The sequence below is a fragment of the Carassius gibelio genome, chromosome B5 (assembly GCF_023724105.1).
Source record: "Carassius gibelio isolate Cgi1373 ecotype wild population from Czech Republic chromosome B5, carGib1.2-hapl.c, whole genome shotgun sequence".
Taxonomy (NCBI): Eukaryota; Metazoa; Chordata; class Actinopteri; order Cypriniformes; family Cyprinidae; genus Carassius; species Carassius gibelio.
In genome coordinates, this window is record NC_068400.1 from 42,918,563 (window position 1) to 42,939,312 (window position 20,750).

The window sequence follows — 20,750 nt, forward strand, 5'->3', positions numbered from 1 at the left end:
GAGGGCATTTGAAAAAAGATGATCAATAAAGTAAATACTAAATTTACAATTCAAATTAGGATTAACAGATACTGATGTTATCTTATTAAGGGAGTTTATATTATTATTCACATTAAAAATAAATAAATAAATAAATAAATATGTTACTTTGTTGTGGACGCCCCCTCCCCCATTAATCTTATCCAAAGAATTAAAAAACAAACAAAAAAAAACAGATTAATTATTTTCCTTGACTGAAACACATTTCTTATAATTTTTTTATTACGTAAATACAATTGTCTTAAAAACTTAAAAAGCTCCCTTTGAAACTGAAGCTATTTTTATAATTATTATTGAAACTGGAGCGATTGTTGGCGGAAGAGCGTGGCGTGTGACGTCACGAGCGTAGCTCGCGTGCGCGAATATGGCGGTTCCTGCGACGACGAACGACTCCGAGAAAAGTGCTAAAAGTTATGAAGTAAAATAAAGACATGACGGGAATCAACATTTAAAGTCTGCGGAAGAATCCAGCGGATGTTCGGTGAGGAAACGATCCCGACAGAGACACGTACAGACTGCGCGGAGAGAGTTTGCAGTCGCCTCAGAGACACGCGGAAGTGACGAGACTTTAACAAACTCCAGCTAAACACTGATCAAAGTCACTCAAACGGAGAGATACTTCAGGATTAAAGTGTCTGAGGGGGAGTTCAGACAACCAGTAAACACTATTTCACACCGACTGTTAAACCTGATTTGTGTTTAACTACCCCAACTTTCATCTAAAGTTGTTTTTCTCGAGGAACAACGTTATTTACGTCAGTGACGTCGATTATTTACTCATTTACAGATGTGTAAGAAGAACCTTTGACTGACACTAACAGTCACTACCAAAGATACGCTTGTTTTTCTTTTATTAAACCGTGAGACCTTTCAAGTGATTAATAATAATGATTGACTACAGTTTAATGCACAGCATGATATTAATCATAATTATCGACATGATGATGATGATGTGCCCGGAGCTCGTGACGTCACCGTGATTGACAGCTCCGGTTTGAGCTCGCGCTGGAGAGATCTCATGCACTGACTCTGATTCTGAAGATGGATGTGTCTGTTCTTCACCTCACAGTGCACTGAGAACACACACTGCTCTTTCACTTCTGTGTACTTTAAGCTTTCAAAGCTGTGATCTGAAGACAGCCGTCCAGCCGTCGATGCATGACCCTCACAGAAGAGCAGACCGGACCGTGGTCAGTAACGTCCCGTGAGCTCTTATGGGGCAGCAGCCTGGGAAGCTAGTTGGGGACCAGAGGAGACCGAGTCTGCCGGCGCTGCCCTTCATCAAGGGAGCAGGGAGAAGAGAGACGTCTAGACAGGGAGCGCAGCACTGCAATGTGTTCACCGTCCATGGTGAGTCCAGATCTACTGACCTCTGCCGTCCACCTCCTTTATGATGGAGTCACCTGACCGTGTGCCTTTCAGAAATCTCAAGGTAATGTGAGGATCGAAAGTGTCAGCTGGTCTACAGTGCACTGAAGAAGCATCAGGCTTCACTTGTGAAACACTCTGGGTTCAGGTGCTTTCTTGATACACTACCATTAAAACGATCAGAATTGGTTGGATTAAAAAAAACAAACAAACAAAAAAACATTTTTATCAATTTAAGGCATCCGTGGGTAGATAAATGTAAGGCTGGACAATATTGGAAATAAAACTGACATTGCAAATGTTTTTTCTTTCTTTCATTTATATATTACAAAAACATTTGAGGAAAACAAAGAGATTTTTTTCAGATGACTTTAATAGCTATATTATGAAATAATTAAATATTTTAGAGTGAGTGATGCTGATGGGAAGTACATCGGCATAGAAAATGATTTATTTTAATCAAGCTGAAGATATATACTTTCTTTTAAATTCTTGGGATTCTTGAAATCCTTATAGGGCTGAATAATTTGTGAAAAACTTGATAAATTAGAGACATCAACCATATCAAAGTAAACAAACAAACAAAAAACACTTTCCGCTTGAGAATTTAATATGATTATATTGTAATAATTACATTTTTTATGTAATATTTTATATTATTTACTTCTATTATAAAAAAAAAATTTATGGTAATTGCACTGTAATTGTTTTAAAATTGAGTAAAAAAAATAGTAAAACTGTCAAATGATTAATTGTGATTAACCGGATCCAAAATAAAAGTATTTGTTTACATAAATATATTTGTGTGTGTGTGTGTATTGTGTTTATATATATGAAAATATAAGTATCTAAGTAAATGCATTTAAATATTTTCTAAATATACTGCATATGTATGTGTTTATATATACATAATAAATATACACAGTACACACACATATTATGTAAACAGAAACTTTTACTTTTTTACTTTTTGGCCTGTGGCATCCTCTCAATAAATAAATATTGTAAATACACAGTAAATATTGCATCCTCACAATATTTCCAAGCAGAGAAACAGTGATGCATCCCGAGTCAACCAATAACATAAAATGGTAATGTTTTTAATGCATTAGTGAAAGTGAAAAGTGTGAAGTGAAAGTGAAGTGACATTCAGCCAAGTATGGTGACCCATACTCAGAATTTGTGCTCTGCATTTAACCCATCCGAAATGCACACACACAGAGCAGTGAACACACACACACACTGTGAGCACACACCCGGAGCAGTGGGCAGCCATTTATGCTGCGGCGCCCGGGGAGCAGTTGGGGGTTCGATGCCTTGCTCAAGGACACCTCAGTCGTGGTATTGAAGGTGGAGAGAAAGCTGTTCATGCACTCCCCCCACCCACAATTCCGTCCGGCCCGAGACTAGAACTCACAACCCTTCGATTGGGAGTCCGACTCTCTAACCATTAGGCCACGACTTCCCCCAAATAATTACTATATTAATCATATTTTATCTTTACTAAAAATATGAATAAAGTTGCAAGTAAACAGCAGAAAAAATATAAGAAGTAAATTAAAATTAACAGTGCTTTACTTTCTTCGATCTAAACCGAATCATTCATGTAAGAAAAACAAATAATCCAATGACAAGAAAACACTCAGAAACTCAAATCTAAACTCTAGAAATGAGGAGGTGTGTGTGTGTGTGTGTGTGTGATGTTGAGGGTTACGTCAGGCCTGTTGTGATTTCCCAGCAGCCCACACACCTGGATCATGTTTCCGTTCCTGCACTAATGCTGAAACCCTGCAGACGTCCACATTTAGTTAACTGCTCCACATGAAGATGAACGCATGAAGCTCTCTCAGGCCAAGCACCGCAGGCTCTGCTTCACTCGTGCGCTCCGGATTGGAACGAGTGTTTTTAATGACGGAGAGGGATGGTGTCCATCAGCTAACTGAGAGAGGATTATATAAATGATTCTCTATGAGCTCATCTGTGAGCAATGTGCTTCATGTTTCTACATCTGTCACCTCCCCCTCTTTCAGAAAAAACCCTGCCTCTCCAGCCCTTTCTTTTGTCTGCGCAAACCAGAAAACCTTTCAGCGTTCGGTTATTAGAGTCAGCAGACGCAGTGCTCTTAAAGCGTGAACGATTCTTCAGATTGTGTTGAACACCACGAAAGAAACGCACCGAGCAGTTCCTACCCACAACACCTGAGAAGCTCCACAAACACCCTGCATACTTTGTATATGTTTATTAGTAATATGCATCGCTTTGAACTGCATTTGAACAACTTTAAAGATGATTTTCTCAATATTTAGATTTTCTTTGCCCCCTCAGATTCCAGATTTTCAAATATTGTCCTCCGAACAAACCAGACACTGGAAAGATGATTTATTCATTGTGTATATTGACCCTTATGACTGGTCTTGTGGTCACGTATTATCCTTGGACAGATTCAGAGATCTGTGACCTCAGAGAAATACTAATGCAGCTCCGTGTCCTCCGGGTCGACGGGTTCATATCCGAGCTTATCCTCATTAGCTCTTTCCCACATGTAGCTCCGGACTTATTCGAGAGGAGCTGGAACGCTTTAGCGGAGCGACACGGCTAGAGACATTCCCATTACATCTGCCGGCTCTGCCATCTAACATATAGACCTTTTTTGACGTCGTTGTCAATGATGTTGACTAATCGTTTCGGCTCTAATGTGTAGTTTAGACAACATGGAGACTTTCAGTATTTTTCGGTTCATAGTCTTCAATTCGGTCAATATTTGGAGGTCAACACTTTACCAGTTGTGGAATAAGTTATTTATTCCCTTTTTTCAAGCCAAATGTAATTTTTTGTATTTTTTCCCCAAATTCATCATTGGATTAATCATTTATTGAATTAATCAGTAGTTGTAGTGTTCTTTATAAGCAGTCTTTAAAGTGCAGGTGACCATATTTGTGCTTAATTGAATGCTCCCGGGAGTTTATTTGAAGAGTAACACTCAAGAATGTTAAATTAATACTGAATCAGAGTTAAAGTCAATGAGATACTTAGGGTTAGATGATTTAAACGAACACAGACATCAAGAATCAGTGTGAGAATCACAACAACGCTGACCATCAAAACATCATGTTTCACAACTCATCCATGGCTCCCATCATGCATTGCGGCATGAATAAATTAAGAGCTGACTTGTCTTTGTAAGTTCTTTTACTCATGCTGGCTGTTTGGCAGAGTAATCCTGACCCTATGAAGTGCACTTGTGCCCTTGTTTTTAAAGTGAAAACACTTGGGACGAGAGCGAAGCAGAGAGCGAGAGCTGTGGTGCACTCTCTCTGTAGATTCTCGAGGGGCGGAGCCAGGGCTGTGATGTCATCGGCTCCAGCGCTCCGTCCTGAAAGGGCCTCATTGTTGGCACAAGCGTCCTGCTCCTACTGTGGATCGTCTCTCAGCCCGTCAACATGACAAAGACAACACTGCCGTCAAAGTAACTCCTCTTCGTGTTTCTTACGGATTATTCTCACGGATGGATGGCTAGTTCCTCTCCGGACTGAGAAAACGAAAGAACTGGAGCGAGGGGAAAATGGAGCGTCTTACTCTGGAAACTTGTTGAAGAAGAGCGGCGTGAAGTCAGGATGTCAGAGTTTTTAGCCTTCTTTGACTAACTGTGTGCACAGATTTATGTTTTCAGTCACTTTTTTTGAACAATCGTTTGGATAAAAGAGAAAACAGCGACATAGTTTGGGAACTGGATCTTTTTTTTTTTTAATTGGTAGTGTTGGGAATCAAATGAAAATGTTGGAGATTTGTCTAAAATTGGTCGGCTGTAAATCCAAAAAAGGTCTTTCTTCGTCCTCCAGCTGTTACTTTGAAGGTAAGCGTCTGTGATGGCGAACGTGTGTGTGTGTGTGTGTGTGTGTGCGACCAGGTGATCAGACGGATGGATCTGGGGTTGATGGTCTCGTGAAAACACAGGCCTTGGTTCTCCTTCTGTCTGTTTGGAAAGTGGAGGAGGGGGAACGAGGAGAGCAAAGCCAGACATACTGACTCGCCGTAAAACAGAGAGAGAGAAAAGAACGAGGGAGGAGGAGAGAACTGGGAAACCTGACTCCTGTTGAGATAGATCTGTGAGTGTGTGTGTGTGTGTGTGTGTGTGTGTGTGTGTGTGTGTGTGAGATCGCTGGAGTTTGTGATCTTCAGGATCTCAGGCAGATTAATGTTTACAGAGAGTTCTCTTCTGTTCACCAAGTCTGCATTTATTTGATCCAAAGTAAAGCAAAAGCTGTAATATTGTGAAAAATGTTTTTTAAAACAACTGATTTCTATTTGAATATATTTAAAAAGTTAAATTTATTTCTGTGTATTTTCAGCATCATTTCTCCCGTCACACGATCTTCAGAAATCATTCTAATAATCTGATTTGCTGCTCAAGAAACATTTATTATAACTATTATCAAAGTAATTTTTTTCAGGATTCTTTGATGAACTGAAAGATTCAAAAAGATCTGCAATAAAAAGCTTTTGTAACATTATACACTCTACTGCTCAAACGCCTGGAGTCAGTGGAATTATTGGAATTATAGAAGTGGATACTTTTATTCAAGGATGATTCAAATTGATGATAAAGATATGTATAATGTTACAAAAGATTTCCGTTACAGATGAATGCTGTTCTTCTGAACTTTGTTTAGCAAAGAAACCTGAAAAAAATCAGCAGTTTTCAACATTGATCATAATCAGAAATGTTTCTTGAGCAGTAAATCATCATATTATTCTGATTTCTGAAGATCATGTGACACTGAAGACTGGAGGAATGATGCTGAAAATACAGCGGAGCATCACAGAAATACATTACACTTTAACACAGATTCACACAGAAACTGTTATTTAACATAGTAAAAATATTTCTGAATTTTACTGCTTTTGCTGTACTTTGGATCAAATAAATGCAGACTTGGTGAACAGAAGAGACTTTAAAAAACCTCGTAAATCTTTCTGTCCAAACACTTTTGACTGGTAGTGTATAAAGGAGCTGAGATGTGTAAGAAACATCTGATGTGTGGCTGTACGGTGCTGCTCATGACTTTAACATGAGATCGTGATAAATGTGAATAGCAAAGCTAAAAATTGTGAAAGACCACTTACATAATTCCCCTTACATGCCTTAAACATTGAGTCGTGATGTGGATTTAAAAAAATTCCATATTATTAGTCAGCTACCCAAATGCACTGGTGTGTTACGGATGATTAAAGGGTTAGTTAAGCAATCCTTCATAGTTTACTGACTCTCCTGTCGCTGTGTGGAACACGAGGAGGATCTTTATCATCGTCACGCTCCAAAAATGCACATAAAAGCAGCATTCGTCCACATGCCAGGGCTTGAGGTCACTGAGGAGCGCTCAAATGTTTTCCTTTTGCATTTCACAGTCAAGATTGGGATGAGTAAATGATGACTGAATCCCATTTTTGGGTGATTAACCCCCCCCCCCCCAAGCTGATTCATGTCTGTCATCATCTGTCGTATCTTATTTGTCTTGTTTATGTGTCTGAGGTCATCAGTCACGAGTGTTTGTGTTTCCTCATGGCACAGAGTAATGATCGTGACTCATTCAGAAATTCAGCATTTGTGTCCATGATGATTTATGACATCTCTGGATTTTCTGCGTTTTTGTATTTAAAAAAAAAAGTGATTTAATCCCCATGAGAAATATTAAAAACTAATGCAATAGAGAAATTACACAGCGTTTTCCAGAACTGTAATGGGGTGGAATAAAAATGAGCTCCTAAAACTTTCAAATAGTTGTATCTCGACCAAAGTTTGTCTTGTACATCAAACCATTCATCAATGGAAAGCTTATTTATTCATCTGTCAGATTGACTCTTATGACTGGTTTTGTGCTCCAGGGTCACGTTAGCATGTTAGCATGTATTCTCATCTTGTCCTGTGTTGGTGTGTTTGCAGAAGCGCTCCAGCGGCCGGATTTCGAGGCCGGTCTGTCCGAGGCGGCGCGCTGGAACTCCAAAGAGAATCTGCTGGCGGGACCCAGCGAAAACGACCCCAATCTGTTTGTAGCGCTGTATGACTTCGTCGCGAGCGGAGATAACACTCTCAGCATCACCAAAGGTCAGACACACACCCCATTCTTCATCATCCGAACACGTTAAACACTTCACCGTCATCACTGCTAGCTTCAACACCACAGACATCAACAACTGTACATAATGTGCTTGCGAACTTTTAATTATGAAAGTTTGAAGTTGTTTAAATAACATTCATGTTTTCCATAAATAGTTTTTTTTTCAACTCATAAATTGAGGAGCATACACTCATATCATTGAAACTCAAAACCTAGCCTGCTCTTTGTATGAGGACACACATTATATCTTCATCTTCTCCTCTTCCTCTATCCTACTCAACACGTCAGCTCTTTCCATTCGGCCCGTGTCGATCAGTGAGGGGAGATCTACAGCGCTCCAGGCGCCCCTCGCTGCTTTAGATAACAAGAGCGTGTGGATTCAGTGCCTGGAATACAGATAATTCATAACGAGCTGTTATTAGTGCACAGCATCTCCTATAGCAGTCACAGACAGAAGGGTGTTTAGTACAGCTTTCTTCATTTAGCAGATGCTTTTATCTTTTATGTGAACCCTGCAAGAAATTTCATATATGCTCCATCAGCGCCACCTGCTGTCAGACTTTGACATTACATTCAGTCTGAGAGCGCTTTCTGTCCATGTCCTGCTGTAAACTTTGACTGGTTGATGAAACGCAAGCTTATGTTCATTCTACACATTTCAGAAATGATATCTAGAATTATTCATTCTAGATTCATTATTCTGATTAATAATTAATAATTCTGACTTAACTCCCTTTCTTTATTTAAAGGCTGAAATGTTTGGTTTATCATTTTATGAAGCATCTTCATGTTATTAGATAAACATTTATCAGTCATGTTGTCATTTAAAATCCAGACATCATTGGAAATTTAATTGCTTTAATGTTTATGCATTTATTGTTTGTTGATTTTAAAAACAAAACCTGTGAAACGATTTATTCTGTGAGTACATATACAGCACATTTTGTGATAATACTGATAACTGTGATAATTAGGAGATATACCATTACATCTCTTAGAGTGCTTAGAAAAGCTGAAAAGCACTATATAAAAGTAATTTTATTATTATTAATGCATTCATGTGCTCAGGGACAGTCTTGATTGGCTGCATAAAGCTTGTAAATAGAAACCTATGATGTAACAGGAGTAAGATGTGCATCTGTTCCACAATCACAACAGCACAGCTGTAAATCACATTTTCTTCGGCCTTAATAGACATTGAAATGACAGTGACGTAATGCTCTGATCAGGAGAGAAGCTGAGGGTTCTGGGATACAATCACAATGGCGAGTGGTGCGAGGCGCAGACCAAGAACGGCCAGGGCTGGGTTCCCAGTAACTACATCACACCGGTCAACAGCCTGGAGAAGCACAGCTGGTACCACGGACCTGTGTCCCGAAACGCTGCGGAGTACCTGCTGAGCAGCGGCATCAACGGCAGCTTCCTGGTGCGTGAGAGCGAGAGCAGCCCGGGTCAAAGGTCAATCTCACTTCGCTACGAGGGACGAGTCTACCACTACCGCATCAACACGGCCTCCGACGGCAAGGTGAGCGTCTCCTGGGCTCCAGAGATCACACACATCTGACACACTCTCACTCGCCTCAAATATACAGCTAGTCATTTAGTCATTTTATTTAGTAGAAGAAAAGTTGTGTTCTCGTGTGTGTTCCTCTGCAGCTGTATGTTTCGTCCGAGAGCCGCTTCAACACACTAGCAGAGCTGGTCCACCATCACTCCACGGTGTCCGACGGTCTGATCACCACGCTGCATTACCCAGCGCCCAAACGCAACAAGCCCACCATCTACGGCGTCTCGCCCAACTACGACAAATGGGAGATGGAGCGCACGGACATCACCATGAAACACAAGCTGGGAGGAGGACAGTATGGAGAGGTGTACGAGGGAGTCTGGAAGAAATACAGCCTGACCGTGGCCGTCAAAACCCTGAAGGTCAGACACACTCCAGAACACAACATCAGTTTCTTACTCAGTGTTTACATCTTGTCTTCTAGTGGAAATATCTAAAGATATTAACTCATGGTTTCTAACATTTCTGTCAATGGGGCAAGAAAAAATATATCTAAATAAGAATAATTTCCTTGCCCCATTGGCAGATATTATCAAATTGATAATTAAATCAGATATGATATAACCAAATTTTATCATTTTTTCAGAATGCAGGAAATTATATCTCAAGTCATTTTATTTTTGTAAAGTAAATGCACCTTGATTCAATAATTTTTTAGATATTTATACTAGAAAAAAAGATAATACGAGGTAAAATCATTTTTTTGCACACTTGATTGATGCCATGAGGGTTAGGTTTCCATGACAGATCAATATAATGAAAATACGGTCACATAATGCACAAATCCTCTTGCAGCGATGAAGCTGTTGAGACAGTGTTTGCTCTTGTGCAGGAGGACACAATGGAAGTGGAGGAGTTTTTAAAAGAAGCTGCGGTCATGAAAGAGATCAAACACCCGAACCTGGTGCAGCTGTTAGGTGAGAGCTTCCTATAGATTCATCATTGATTTCAATATTTAATTTTAAAGAGAAGAAAGTCAAAGAAAACAACCTTGATTTAAATATTATTTTTAAGTTAAAGAGAGGTACTGTAATTTCAAAATAGCACTTTTGTAAACAATCCACCAACTTCATCCGGAAAGTGTTTCTAAATGAAGTTTAGAGACGTGATGGTCCTGAAGAGCCTGTGTTTTTGTGTGATGTCAGGTGTCTGCACACGTGAACCTCCGTTTTACATCATCACTGAGTTCATGACCCACGGAAACCTGCTGGATTACCTGCGAGAGTGTAATCACGAGGAGGTCAACGCTGTGGTGCTGCTCCACATGGCCACGCAGATCTCCTCCGCCATGGAATATCTGGAGAAGAAGAACTTCATCCACAGGTGAGAATCCAGACCAGTGAGAGAAAGTTACTGGAATCCTGCTGTAGTTACTAGTTCAAAGTAATTTTTTCTGCCAACATAGTATCAATAATAGTGTTAAGAGTTAGGACCTGGCTCTTGTTTCAGGGATCTGGCTGCCCGTAACTGCTTAGTTGGGGAAAACCACTTGGTTAAAGTGGCAGATTTTGGACTGAGTCGCCTGATGACTGAAGAAACCTACATAGCACATGTAGGAGCCAAGTTTCCCATTAAATGGACCGCCCCGGAGAGCCTGGCCTATAACAAATTCTCCATCAAGTCGGACGTGTGGGGTGAGCAGAAGCACTGCTGTAGACACACAGTTCACTTTCCAGGTCGAGACAGATCTGTGTGTGTTAAACTAGCATCTTGCTTGAACTCTTTAGCGTTTGGAGTCCTGCTTTGGGAAATCGCCACCTATGGGATGTCTCCGTATCCTGGAATCGACTTGTCCCAAGTGTACGAGCTGCTAGAGAAAGATTACCGCATGGACCGACCCGAGGGATGCCCAGAGAAAGTCTATGAGCTCATGAGGGCCTGTAAGTAGCTCTGTAGATCAGGAGCGAAAGGTAGACAAGCTCAAGTGTTTCAACAAGATGATTACAATTAAAGGTGACCTATTAAGCCTATTATTATGTAAAATAAGACTCTTATGTCTCCAGAGTGTGTATGTGAATTATTTTTAGCTCAAAATAAAAAAGCCAAAACACGCCATTTTTTTTTGTGGTTGTCCCTTTAAATGCAAATGAGCTGGTGCTCCCCTTTCAGAAGAGGGCGGAGCTTAAAGAGCCAGGACAATCTTGCTCACTGAACATGTCAGAAACTCGTTTTATGATTAAATATTGAAAGTAGAGAAATGAGAAATCATCTTTTCCGTTCGCAGAGTTTGATTGACAGGCGATCTGACCAATCAGAACACAACCATCTTGCCCGACAGCTACAGCCTGTCTCTATAGAAATCCATGTGATCAACTAAATTAAAACTTTATGAATATAACTCCGTAGCCGCAGCTGTAAACCTGCGTGTTTCTGTCTTTAGGCTGGAGGTGGATCCCTGCGGAGCGGCCTTCTTTTGCTGAAACCCACCAGGCGTTTGAGACCATGTTTCAAGAGTCCAGTATCTCCGACGGTAAGACTGTGTCTCCGGAGATTTAGAGTAGTTAATGTCTGCTTTCTTTTGGCTCATCTTCACTCTTCATGTGTTGCAGAGGTGGAGAAAGAGTTGGGCAAAAAGAGTAAGAAGCTCACACTCGGTCCGATTCAGCAGGCTCCAGAACTTCCCACAAAGACGAGGACATTGCGAAGACATGCGGACAGCAGGGATGGAGACATTCCGGGTAAGCCGATCTCTCCCAGCATTCCCAGTGAATCTGAGGTGCTTCCAGACTGATGAAGCTGTGCTCTTTCCAGACGCGGCAGACGCTGAAGGAACCGGGCTCCCCATGCTCCCGAGGCCTGTCCTTGATAGCAACTTAAACGAAGACGATCGCCTCCTAGCCAAAGATAAAGATAAACTGAACGGATTCATTCGGAATTTAATCAAGAAGAAGAAGAGAACGGCTCCAGCTCCCCCTAAACGCAGCAGCTCCTTCGGGAAGATGGATGGGCATCTGGATCGTAGAGGACTGGCTTCCGACTGCAGAGAGGAATTTAACAACGGCGTTCCCACTAACGACGGCATCGACTCTTCTAAATTGGTCGGCTCCAACTGTACAACGGTTGTCGGAGTCACCAATGGAGGCCTGGTGTATCCTGGTCAGCTCTTTCCATCTCATTCACGGAAAAAGGGCATGACTTCGGCCGGCGGAGGGAAGCTTGCCACAGAAGAAGACCCCATGTCAAACTCCAAGCGCTTCTTGAGGTCTTCTTCCGCCTCTAGCACGCCTCCAGGCTCCGAGCGCACCGAGTGGAAGTCTGTAACCTTGCCCCGTGATATCCAGTCGTCTCACTTCGACTCGGGAACCTTCGGAGGAAAGCCAGCGCTGCCTCGCAAGAAAACTGATTGTGTGTCCCGTGGTGGCACCCTTACTCCACCACCACGCCTTCCCAAGAAAACCGACTCGGATGCACCGGACGAAGTGTTTAAGGACTCGGAGTCTAGTCCTGGATCGAGTCCTTTGACTCTGACACCGAAGCTCAGCCGTCGGACAGAAAGCTCCAAAACGAGTGCCTTGCAAGCAGAGCTGTTCAAACCCAGCGTGGGAGACGAATCCAGATCTCGAAGGCTCAAGAACTCTTCCGAAGTCCCTGGACAAAGAGACCGGGAGAAGGGGAAGTTCGTCAAACCCAAACCAGCTCCTCCTCTGCCTCCGGTCTCGAGCTGCAAATCTGGAAAGACTTCGAGGAGTCCCACTTTTGACGTTTCTGCGGACACTAAAGTCAAAGGCTCGTCTGAACACAGCCCTCCAAGTCCCGGATCCGGAGAACAAGGCAAAGGCGTGAGCTTTTCCCAAGATAGTGCTAAGAAAGTGCCAAAAAACACCTCAAAAGTGCAGCCGCCAAAGCCGACTTCTGTATCCCCAAGCGGTCAGCTGCCAGGGATGGGAACGGGATCAGCCGTCGGAGATCCGGGATCCAGCTTCATTCCCCTCATGACGACTCGCCGCTCGCTGAGGAAGACACGGCAGCCGTCGGAGCGGATCTCTAACTCCTGCATCACTCTCGAGATGATCCTGGAGAGCAGCGAGCTCCTGCGAGCCGCCATCGGACGTGTTTCGGAGCAGACCGGCACCCATAGTGCTGTGCTGGAAGCCGGCAAGAATCTGTCCAAGTATTGCGCCAGCTACGTGGAGTCCATCCAGCAGATGCGCAACAAGTTTGCGTTCCGCGAAGCCATCAATAAGCTGGAGAGCAGCCTGCGCGAGCTGCAGATCTGCCCCGCTGCCACCGGGGGAGCCAACACGCCTCCAGACTTCTCCAAGCTGCTGTCCTCCGTCAGAGAGATCAGTGACATCGTCCAGAGGTAGCAGAGAAGAGCATGGGTGCCACCGCCATCTTCTGTGTGTCTGGGGCTGCTCTGGTCATGTGACCCACCTCAGCTCTTCTCAAGCCAAAGAGAGGAACGTTTCGGAGCGGTTCAGTGTCTTCTTACTGAGCTCGAGTGCAGGGGAACCGTTCCTCGAGAGTCTGCTTGGACATCATGAGCCCAGGATCAAGTCTTTCTCTCTAATCCAGAAAAGGCTTGTTTTCTAGTCTAAATGTCTACAGATTCTAGAGTTAAGATGCTTACTTGACCGTAAAATGACTCGAGATTTGAAGAGTTCTTATGCAGAAATGTTTTTAATCATTTTCAAAAATCACTTTTTTTTTCATGTTCATTGTGCATTCCTGTTAGTGTCAAACTGCATTTGGGTTATTTTGACTAGGTTAAAAACCAGCTAACTAACACAAAAAATCAAAAACATGATCTCTTAAAAATAAAAAGGTTTTTGTAAATAAACTTTACATTATTTCTTGTTTTCTGAAAAAAAAAAATTGTTTTTGCTTTATAACAAGATCTACCACTGGGGTGTGAAAAATAATGCTGTTTAGCCTTTGAATTCAGATTATTTTTCTTATACCATTGGAGATATTTTTGATTGTTTCAAGCAAATAAATCATAATTTTGATAGTTATTTTCAGAAAACAAGATAAAATAAGTCTTGACAAAATAAGACAAAATCTTAAATCATTTAACTTAAGTAAATACATCCCGATTAAAGATATTTTTTGATATTTATTCCAGAAAACAGCAAAAATACTAAGGAAGAAAATATATATATATCTTTGCAGTGGCTTCTCTGCATTTTCTCAAGTATTTGTTGAAAACAGCATTATTTCATGACTGACAGAAAAACACCTCATGTGCCTCACTCTTCGGGATCAGAATATATTTTTGAACTACATTCACGATCGTAATATTGATAAAGACTGTTTAGTGTAGGTTTCTTCATGTGTTTGGTCAAGAAAGCTGTCCCTGTGATGTGAGGAACTTCAGTTTGTAATCGACTCGTCTGTCGTGTATTGTGTGATTGTGACCGTGACGTTTCACCGATGATGTGCTCGTAAACTCATCTTTCCAGACTCCTCAAGGGTTCTGACACGATCACTACATAAACACCTTTCTGGAAACACACCGTTGCCTTAAAGAGACTCGCTGATGATGGACCCGGATGGGTGATGAAACACTACAGTCTCGAGCAGAAGAGAGATGCGCTGCATTTCCAAGGTTTTCCCCACACCACTGACGGAAGTGCTCCGGGATCACTGTGAACAGAGCTGCTTTATCCTCATGATTCTCGTCCTGATTCGTTCCAGTCTGTTGTGCTTGTGTAGTTGGGAGAATGCAGGTGTTTCAGTATTAGTTTGTCTCTTCTGATGCCTGAGATCGAGGCCGAACACAAGCTGCCCGTGATGACCTTTCATGCTTTCTCTTATCTCTTGAAATCATGCCACTATTTTTTAATGTGTATTCAAGCCTCACACTTTTATAGATTAATTGCTTGTCTTTGTAAATACACGTCACATATTTTCACTCGATTCTTTCTGTAAACCTTGGTGCAATTTGTTGCAAAAATACAAAGCAGTTTTTCTACTTGAACGAGAGTTGTTTCTGTCAGCGTGCTCGTATCGTCTGCTTGATACACAGGTGTTCATTTTCATTTTAAATGTGTATTCAGAATGAAGCAGAAACGCTGTTCTGTGTAGAGCATTTATATTTTCATCATTAAAACCACACACACACAAACAGGTTTTTTTACGAGTTTATACATGTGTACGAGATTTTTCAGATTCAAACCATTTTCATGTAGTTCAGTCTGTGCTGTGAAAAGATCACATTAGCAATTACAGAAAAAAACAACTTAAGAAACACAAGCGTCTGAATCACTTGTATATGATTATATTGGATCTGCATGTTCTTCTGAAAGAGGAAGCTGTCTATTATTCCTCCTGTCATGTTCATCAAACAACACTCAAGAGGAAAAACTCACTAAACTTGACTTTTTTGGCTTATATTAAGCTTTTCTGTAGTACCGACAGCGGTGACAAGAAATAGGAGAATTCTATGGTATCAAAAAATTTTATATCACAAAAACTTTAGTACTTATATTAACTATTTGTGTCCCTGCAGCACAGAAGCAGTAATCAGTAGCACAGGGATATTTGTAGAAATAGACAACAATATGTATGGGTCACAATTATACATTTCTCTTTTAGACTTGCCTAAAAGGACTTCGCTGTTCTTCATGATCAACAACAACAACAACTGTGATTAAAGTGCTCCATCAGTTCATAAACACGGTCACTTGTTCATTCCTGATTGATTCAGCCATTTGAATGAATCAACTGAGTAAATGAACCATGCAGGCGGATTTTTTTTTTTCATTATTAGCGTATAATTTCATTAATTTAAATCATTTAATATTTCTGTATTTAAAATGTTACATTTAAAACATGAATTTAATTGCACTCATGGCACCTCTGAGCCTCATTAAACATCTGGAAATGTTCCTACAAGCTCCTTCTGTGCACCTCTGTAGTACAAATTAATGTATTAACCCTAATTTCATATGATTGATAACTTATTTGTTTTAAATAGAAACATTAAAAAGCTTGACAGATGAAAAGATCCCATTATAAAGGTAAAAGAAAACACTCTTGTAAGTCACTTTAAGGAGTCAGATGTCACCTCGTGTTAGGAAGGATCATTTCTGGTCAGAATTTTGGATTACTGATCAGAATGTGCTCCTAAATATTTTTAATAAGGCGAATAAGTGCACCGACTGAAATTATTCACTAAAAATTTAACTAAATCCACCAGCAGATAGCAGCAAGTCACTGAGTTGATCACTGAATCATTAATTCAGTTGTTTCGCTCGAACAGCTGAATCATTTAGAAGATTATTTACAGCACTGTTACAATCCGAATCTTTTCTGTGAACTTGTTCTTTCTGGTAGTTCGTTTCAATGAACTGCTTCAAATAAAGGATTCACCAGTGTATTCCTTCCTTTATTCATTCAGAGTCTATAATTATTCATTTTTTTAATATTCATTATAAGACTTCCTGTTCGTTTAGCAGACAAACATGTTATGAGACAGAATCTGAGGATCATGATCAAAACAAAAGCACATAAAGTGAATAAACTTGTCTTCATCAGCTCACCTTTCTTCATAAACAATGAAAAAATCATAAAAACTCTCACACACAAGGACAAGGTTGTATGTAATTTATTTTAGGCCTTGGGCTAATTTAATTGGTAAATGCATTCTGGTTTTGTTGAACAAATAATATCTTTCTGAGCAGTGGCGGATCCACCGGGGTGGCAAATGCCACCCTAAAAGAAAGCCTTGCCACCCCTGCTGCCACCCCAGTTGGCAACAATGAATTAAAGGTTATGGCCAATTTGAAAATTTAAGAGCGGGAATCTTTCGTGATTCGTGATCCCACTCCGAACTCCAGAACTGATTCAAATGATCCACGAAGCCGCTCCGAACTCCCGAACTGATTCAAATGATTCGTGATCGCTCTCCGAACTGATTCAAATGATTCGCGAACCCGCTTTGAACTCACAAACTGACTCAAATGATTCGCGAACCCGCTACAAACTCCCGAACTGATTCAAATGATCCGCGATCCCCAAACTGACTCAAATGATTCGCGAAACCGCTACGAACTCCCGAACTGATTCAAATGATTCGTGATCGCTCTCCGAACTCCCGAACTGATTCAAATGATTCGCGAACCCGCTTTGAAGTCCCGAACTGACTCAAATGATTCGCGAACCCGCTACAAACTCCCGAACTGATTCAAATGATCCGCGAAGCCGCTCCGAACTCCCGAACTGATTCAAATGATTTGCGATCCCCAAACTGACTCAAATGATTGGCGAACCCGCTCCGAACTGACTCAGATGATTCGCGATCCCGAACTCCCGAACTGATTCAAATGATTCGCGATCCCGCTCCGAACTCTGACATATATTCAGATATAAATGTAATTTTCAAGTATTTTCAAATATTGCACCTGTCAAACATAGTTAACCACTTTTAAAAAGCGTGAAGACACGTAACAACTCCGTTTTGTATCAGAACTTTCACACTTTCCTTCATAAATTCACCCGGTTTGTGTTTGAAAAGCAACAGGGATTGAATCGCGGAAATGGAACTTGCTGTTCAGTACCATCGCTCCCTACACGCAGAGTAGGGCACCAACTCCCAGAGGGGGCACCATCCCAGTTGCTCAAAAAAAAAAAAAAAAAATACTTCCTCCATTCTCCCATCCGCGCTCACGACCGCTCGCACCTCGTGTTTGCGGCTGAATGTTCATTATTGATGGAAGAACATCTATGTACGGGTAGAGTACATCAGCAATCCAGCGAAAAGAAAAATAAAAGTAAAAAAAAAAACAGACATAAAGTTGGCTTGACATTGGACGTTGGACGAGTCTCAATTTAGGGACCGTCTCTAAAGTAACATGCGATATTGGTATACACATTTCTAAAGTCAGTAACATTTGAAGAATGAGTTATAGTCATAAAAACAACTGTAATTGTTCATTTAGGTGTCAGCTATAATGTAAAATTTTATTAAATGTTTGATATTTATTAAAATAATCTGTAAATCATATGTAAATTATGCTACTCTTTCACATGGGCTCAAACGCAAATTTAAAGCTCAATAGCATTTGAGGAGAAAGACTTGCAGTCATAAAACAATTGTAATGTGTTCATTTCGGTTTCAGCTACAATGCACACCTTATACATTTTTAATATATATTAAAATAAAGTATAAATCATTTAGGTAAAAACGAGGCCCGTTTATTTATCACTTTCAGTCAAATCCCTGTGAAAGATTTTTTTTTTTCTCAGGTTTGAAAACTACCAATCATTGTTTTTGTAGCCATGGTAACTGCAAATTAACCATGGTTTTGTGACTTCAAATAATGATTTACAAAGTATTAATATACTGTAATATATATATATTTTTTTGTTGCTATAAAAATAGACCTAAGCCATCAATAGCCTTTAAAATGACTTAAAATAACATTATATAAAAAATAATGATGCAATAATGATTGGTTAATAATAACACTGTTAAAATACATAATGTAGGCTAATACAAAATAAATTAATTATGTACATGTTATTACAAATGCCATGTGATTGCTGCTGTTACACTTACAGGACGATCAAATCCTTGTTTAGGCTACTGACCAAACATTTCATTCAAATATTCACTTCATCTTTCATTTCTGGACACCTTTTTGCTATAGATGACACAGTCTTTATAATTTCTTCAACAAAAAACGTGCATATCACAACCCTTACAAAAATAAACCATGGTTTTATGATTTATCATAGTAAAACTGCTTAGTTTCCTTTGCATGATTTCTGAATGCTTGGGACTATAAAATAAATTAGAGTCATTATAAAGTTATAGCCACAGGTAAATGTCGAGAGCTACAATTGTGATTTGTAAATAATACAATTTATTCATTTAGTTTTTTATTTGATTAAAGTTCTATTTTCATCCCTAAAGTAGGTGTTTTTTTCATCATTATATTTGAGGAAGGGGGGCACAACAATAAATCCTGCTCAGGACACACATTTGACCATGCAGCGGCCCTGAAGGTGTTGTTATACACGTCTCTGGTAATGTGTGCTCTACTACACACACACACACACACACACACACACACACACACACTGAAGCACGCGTGGTGTTTTCAGCTCTTCACTATATTAACACATGATGTATGCTACACATTTGCACGGCAGCGCTATGAGAGGATTTCACCATTTCATTTGATAAAACTATCGTCATTCATTCATATCATATACACAGACTGACAGAAACGGCAATGTCTTTACAACAAACTGTCAAAATAAAATTTCGGTATAACTTCAAACAGAAATATAGTACTATTGCACAGTAGAGTATGCTATACTTCAAGTAGGCTTTACAGCTAATAATAATAGTTAATTAAAAAACACAGAAACTCTGGTTACAACCCACCAAATTAAAAGTTTGGTCTAACTCAAAGAAATTATGTAAGAAATTTTACAGTAAAATATACTTAAAAAAAGATATACTAAAACATTATTTTAAAGGAATATCACACAAGTTTTCATAGAAGTTTTAATTTAAACTTGCCAAAACAATAACACAATATTTTTCAAAAATAATTTCTAAAAGTACATTTGTATATGTGTAACTATAATGTTTATTTATTTATTATTATTGTCAGCTAATAAAAGCTATGCTTCAGGACCATATTCATATAACATCTAAGGCTAAATGTAGCTCTTGACTGGTTGAGTTAGATGATGATTAACACTAAACTGTAGAAAATCAGTTGAGTCTCCCCAGCTGGAAATGGCTGTTAAAATCTTGTGTTTCTTATAATAAATTGACATATTGATAACACTGAATCTTTTATAATGCTCTTAATGACAGGTGGATGCATACTGTATGCATTAGTGAGTGTGTGGTGCTTATGGAGTATGGTCACTTATTCCTTATATGAACTGTTTCAAATGCAAGACATTGATTGCATGAGATTAAGTTTGTAAATGATAGCCTGTGTTCTTTTGTAGTGTGCACATATATTTATCATCAAACTGTGATAACTGTGACTAAATTCAGTATATATAGGTCTGCCATATGTTGCCACCCCTCAAAAATTCCTGCCCCCTTCTCGCCACCCCATCAATATTTTTCTAGATCCGCCCCTGCTTCTGAATCTGAATCAGAAAGAGCTTTATTATCAGATCTGTTTAAACACAGAAAATAACAATAGCTACAGAAAAAATACACAATATTCGGGTTGGGTTTTGTGTTATGTCCAAATGCAAGGAAATGTTCAAATAGGTATGTGCATTTAAATAAACTTATAAATATATACTGTTGCATTAATTAATATAATACATAAATACATGCATGAAGAAAATCTTTACCAATGAAACTGTTCTGAAAGAACATTACGTGATGTAAGACAGCGAAACGTAAACTAGTCGCGATTTATATTTGTTCATATGGATGGGTTAATGAATGAATATGGTTTCTTTTTTTATTCTTCTTTTTGTTTGTATTGTTTTATTTATTTATTATTTTTTTCTGTTCAGTGTAGTTAAGTCTAAGCCCCTCTTAATATTGATGTCTTTGAATGAAAGTTGCATGCCAATTTGTTTTGTAAGCTTGTAATATTTTAGTAATAATTCAATAAGAATAAATAAATAAATACATTTAGTAACTGTTTGTCGCATTGTTGCTCCGCCCGTGGCGCCACCGTGCGTCAGCGCAGTGAACTGCAGTAGCGCCTCGCTCTCTGACGTCATCT

General features: G+C 39.8%; 1 protein-coding gene across 2 annotated transcripts; it reads left to right on the forward strand.

Moving 5' to 3' along the window:
- Positions 1-349: 349 nt before the first annotated feature.
- Positions 350-15,010, forward strand: LOC127957706 (tyrosine-protein kinase ABL1). 2 transcript variants are annotated; one of them, XM_052556342.1, is made up of 11 exons: positions 350-1,389; positions 7,349-7,510; positions 8,753-9,048; positions 9,180-9,452; positions 9,923-10,007; positions 10,236-10,413; positions 10,540-10,724; positions 10,818-10,970; positions 11,471-11,560; positions 11,640-11,768; positions 11,842-15,010. In XM_052556342.1, exons 1-11 carry the CDS (start codon positions 1,254-1,256, stop codon positions 13,395-13,397), a joined length of 3,243 nt encoding a protein of 1,080 aa, XP_052412302.1. In that variant the 5' UTR covers positions 350-1,253; the 3' UTR covers positions 13,398-15,010. The 2 variants fall into 2 exon arrangements, with proteins under 2 accessions (XP_052412302.1, XP_052412303.1); XM_052556343.1 differs by lacking the exon at positions 350-1,389 and adding an exon at positions 4,345-5,260.
- Positions 15,011-20,750: the final 5,740 nt, after the last annotated feature.

Coding starts and splice junctions, on each gene's coding strand:
- LOC127957706 (XM_052556342.1), top strand. CDS start 1,254: ATGGGGCAGCAGCCTGGGAAGCTAGTTGGGGACCAGAGGAGACCGAGT. Junction 9,049..9,179: donor ACACGGCCTCCGACGGCAAG/GTGAGCGTCTCC, acceptor GTTCCTCTGCAG/CTGTATGTTTCGTCCGAGAG. Junction 10,971..11,470: donor CTATGAGCTCATGAGGGCCT/GTAAGTAGCTCT, acceptor TTCTGTCTTTAG/GCTGGAGGTGGATCCCTGCG.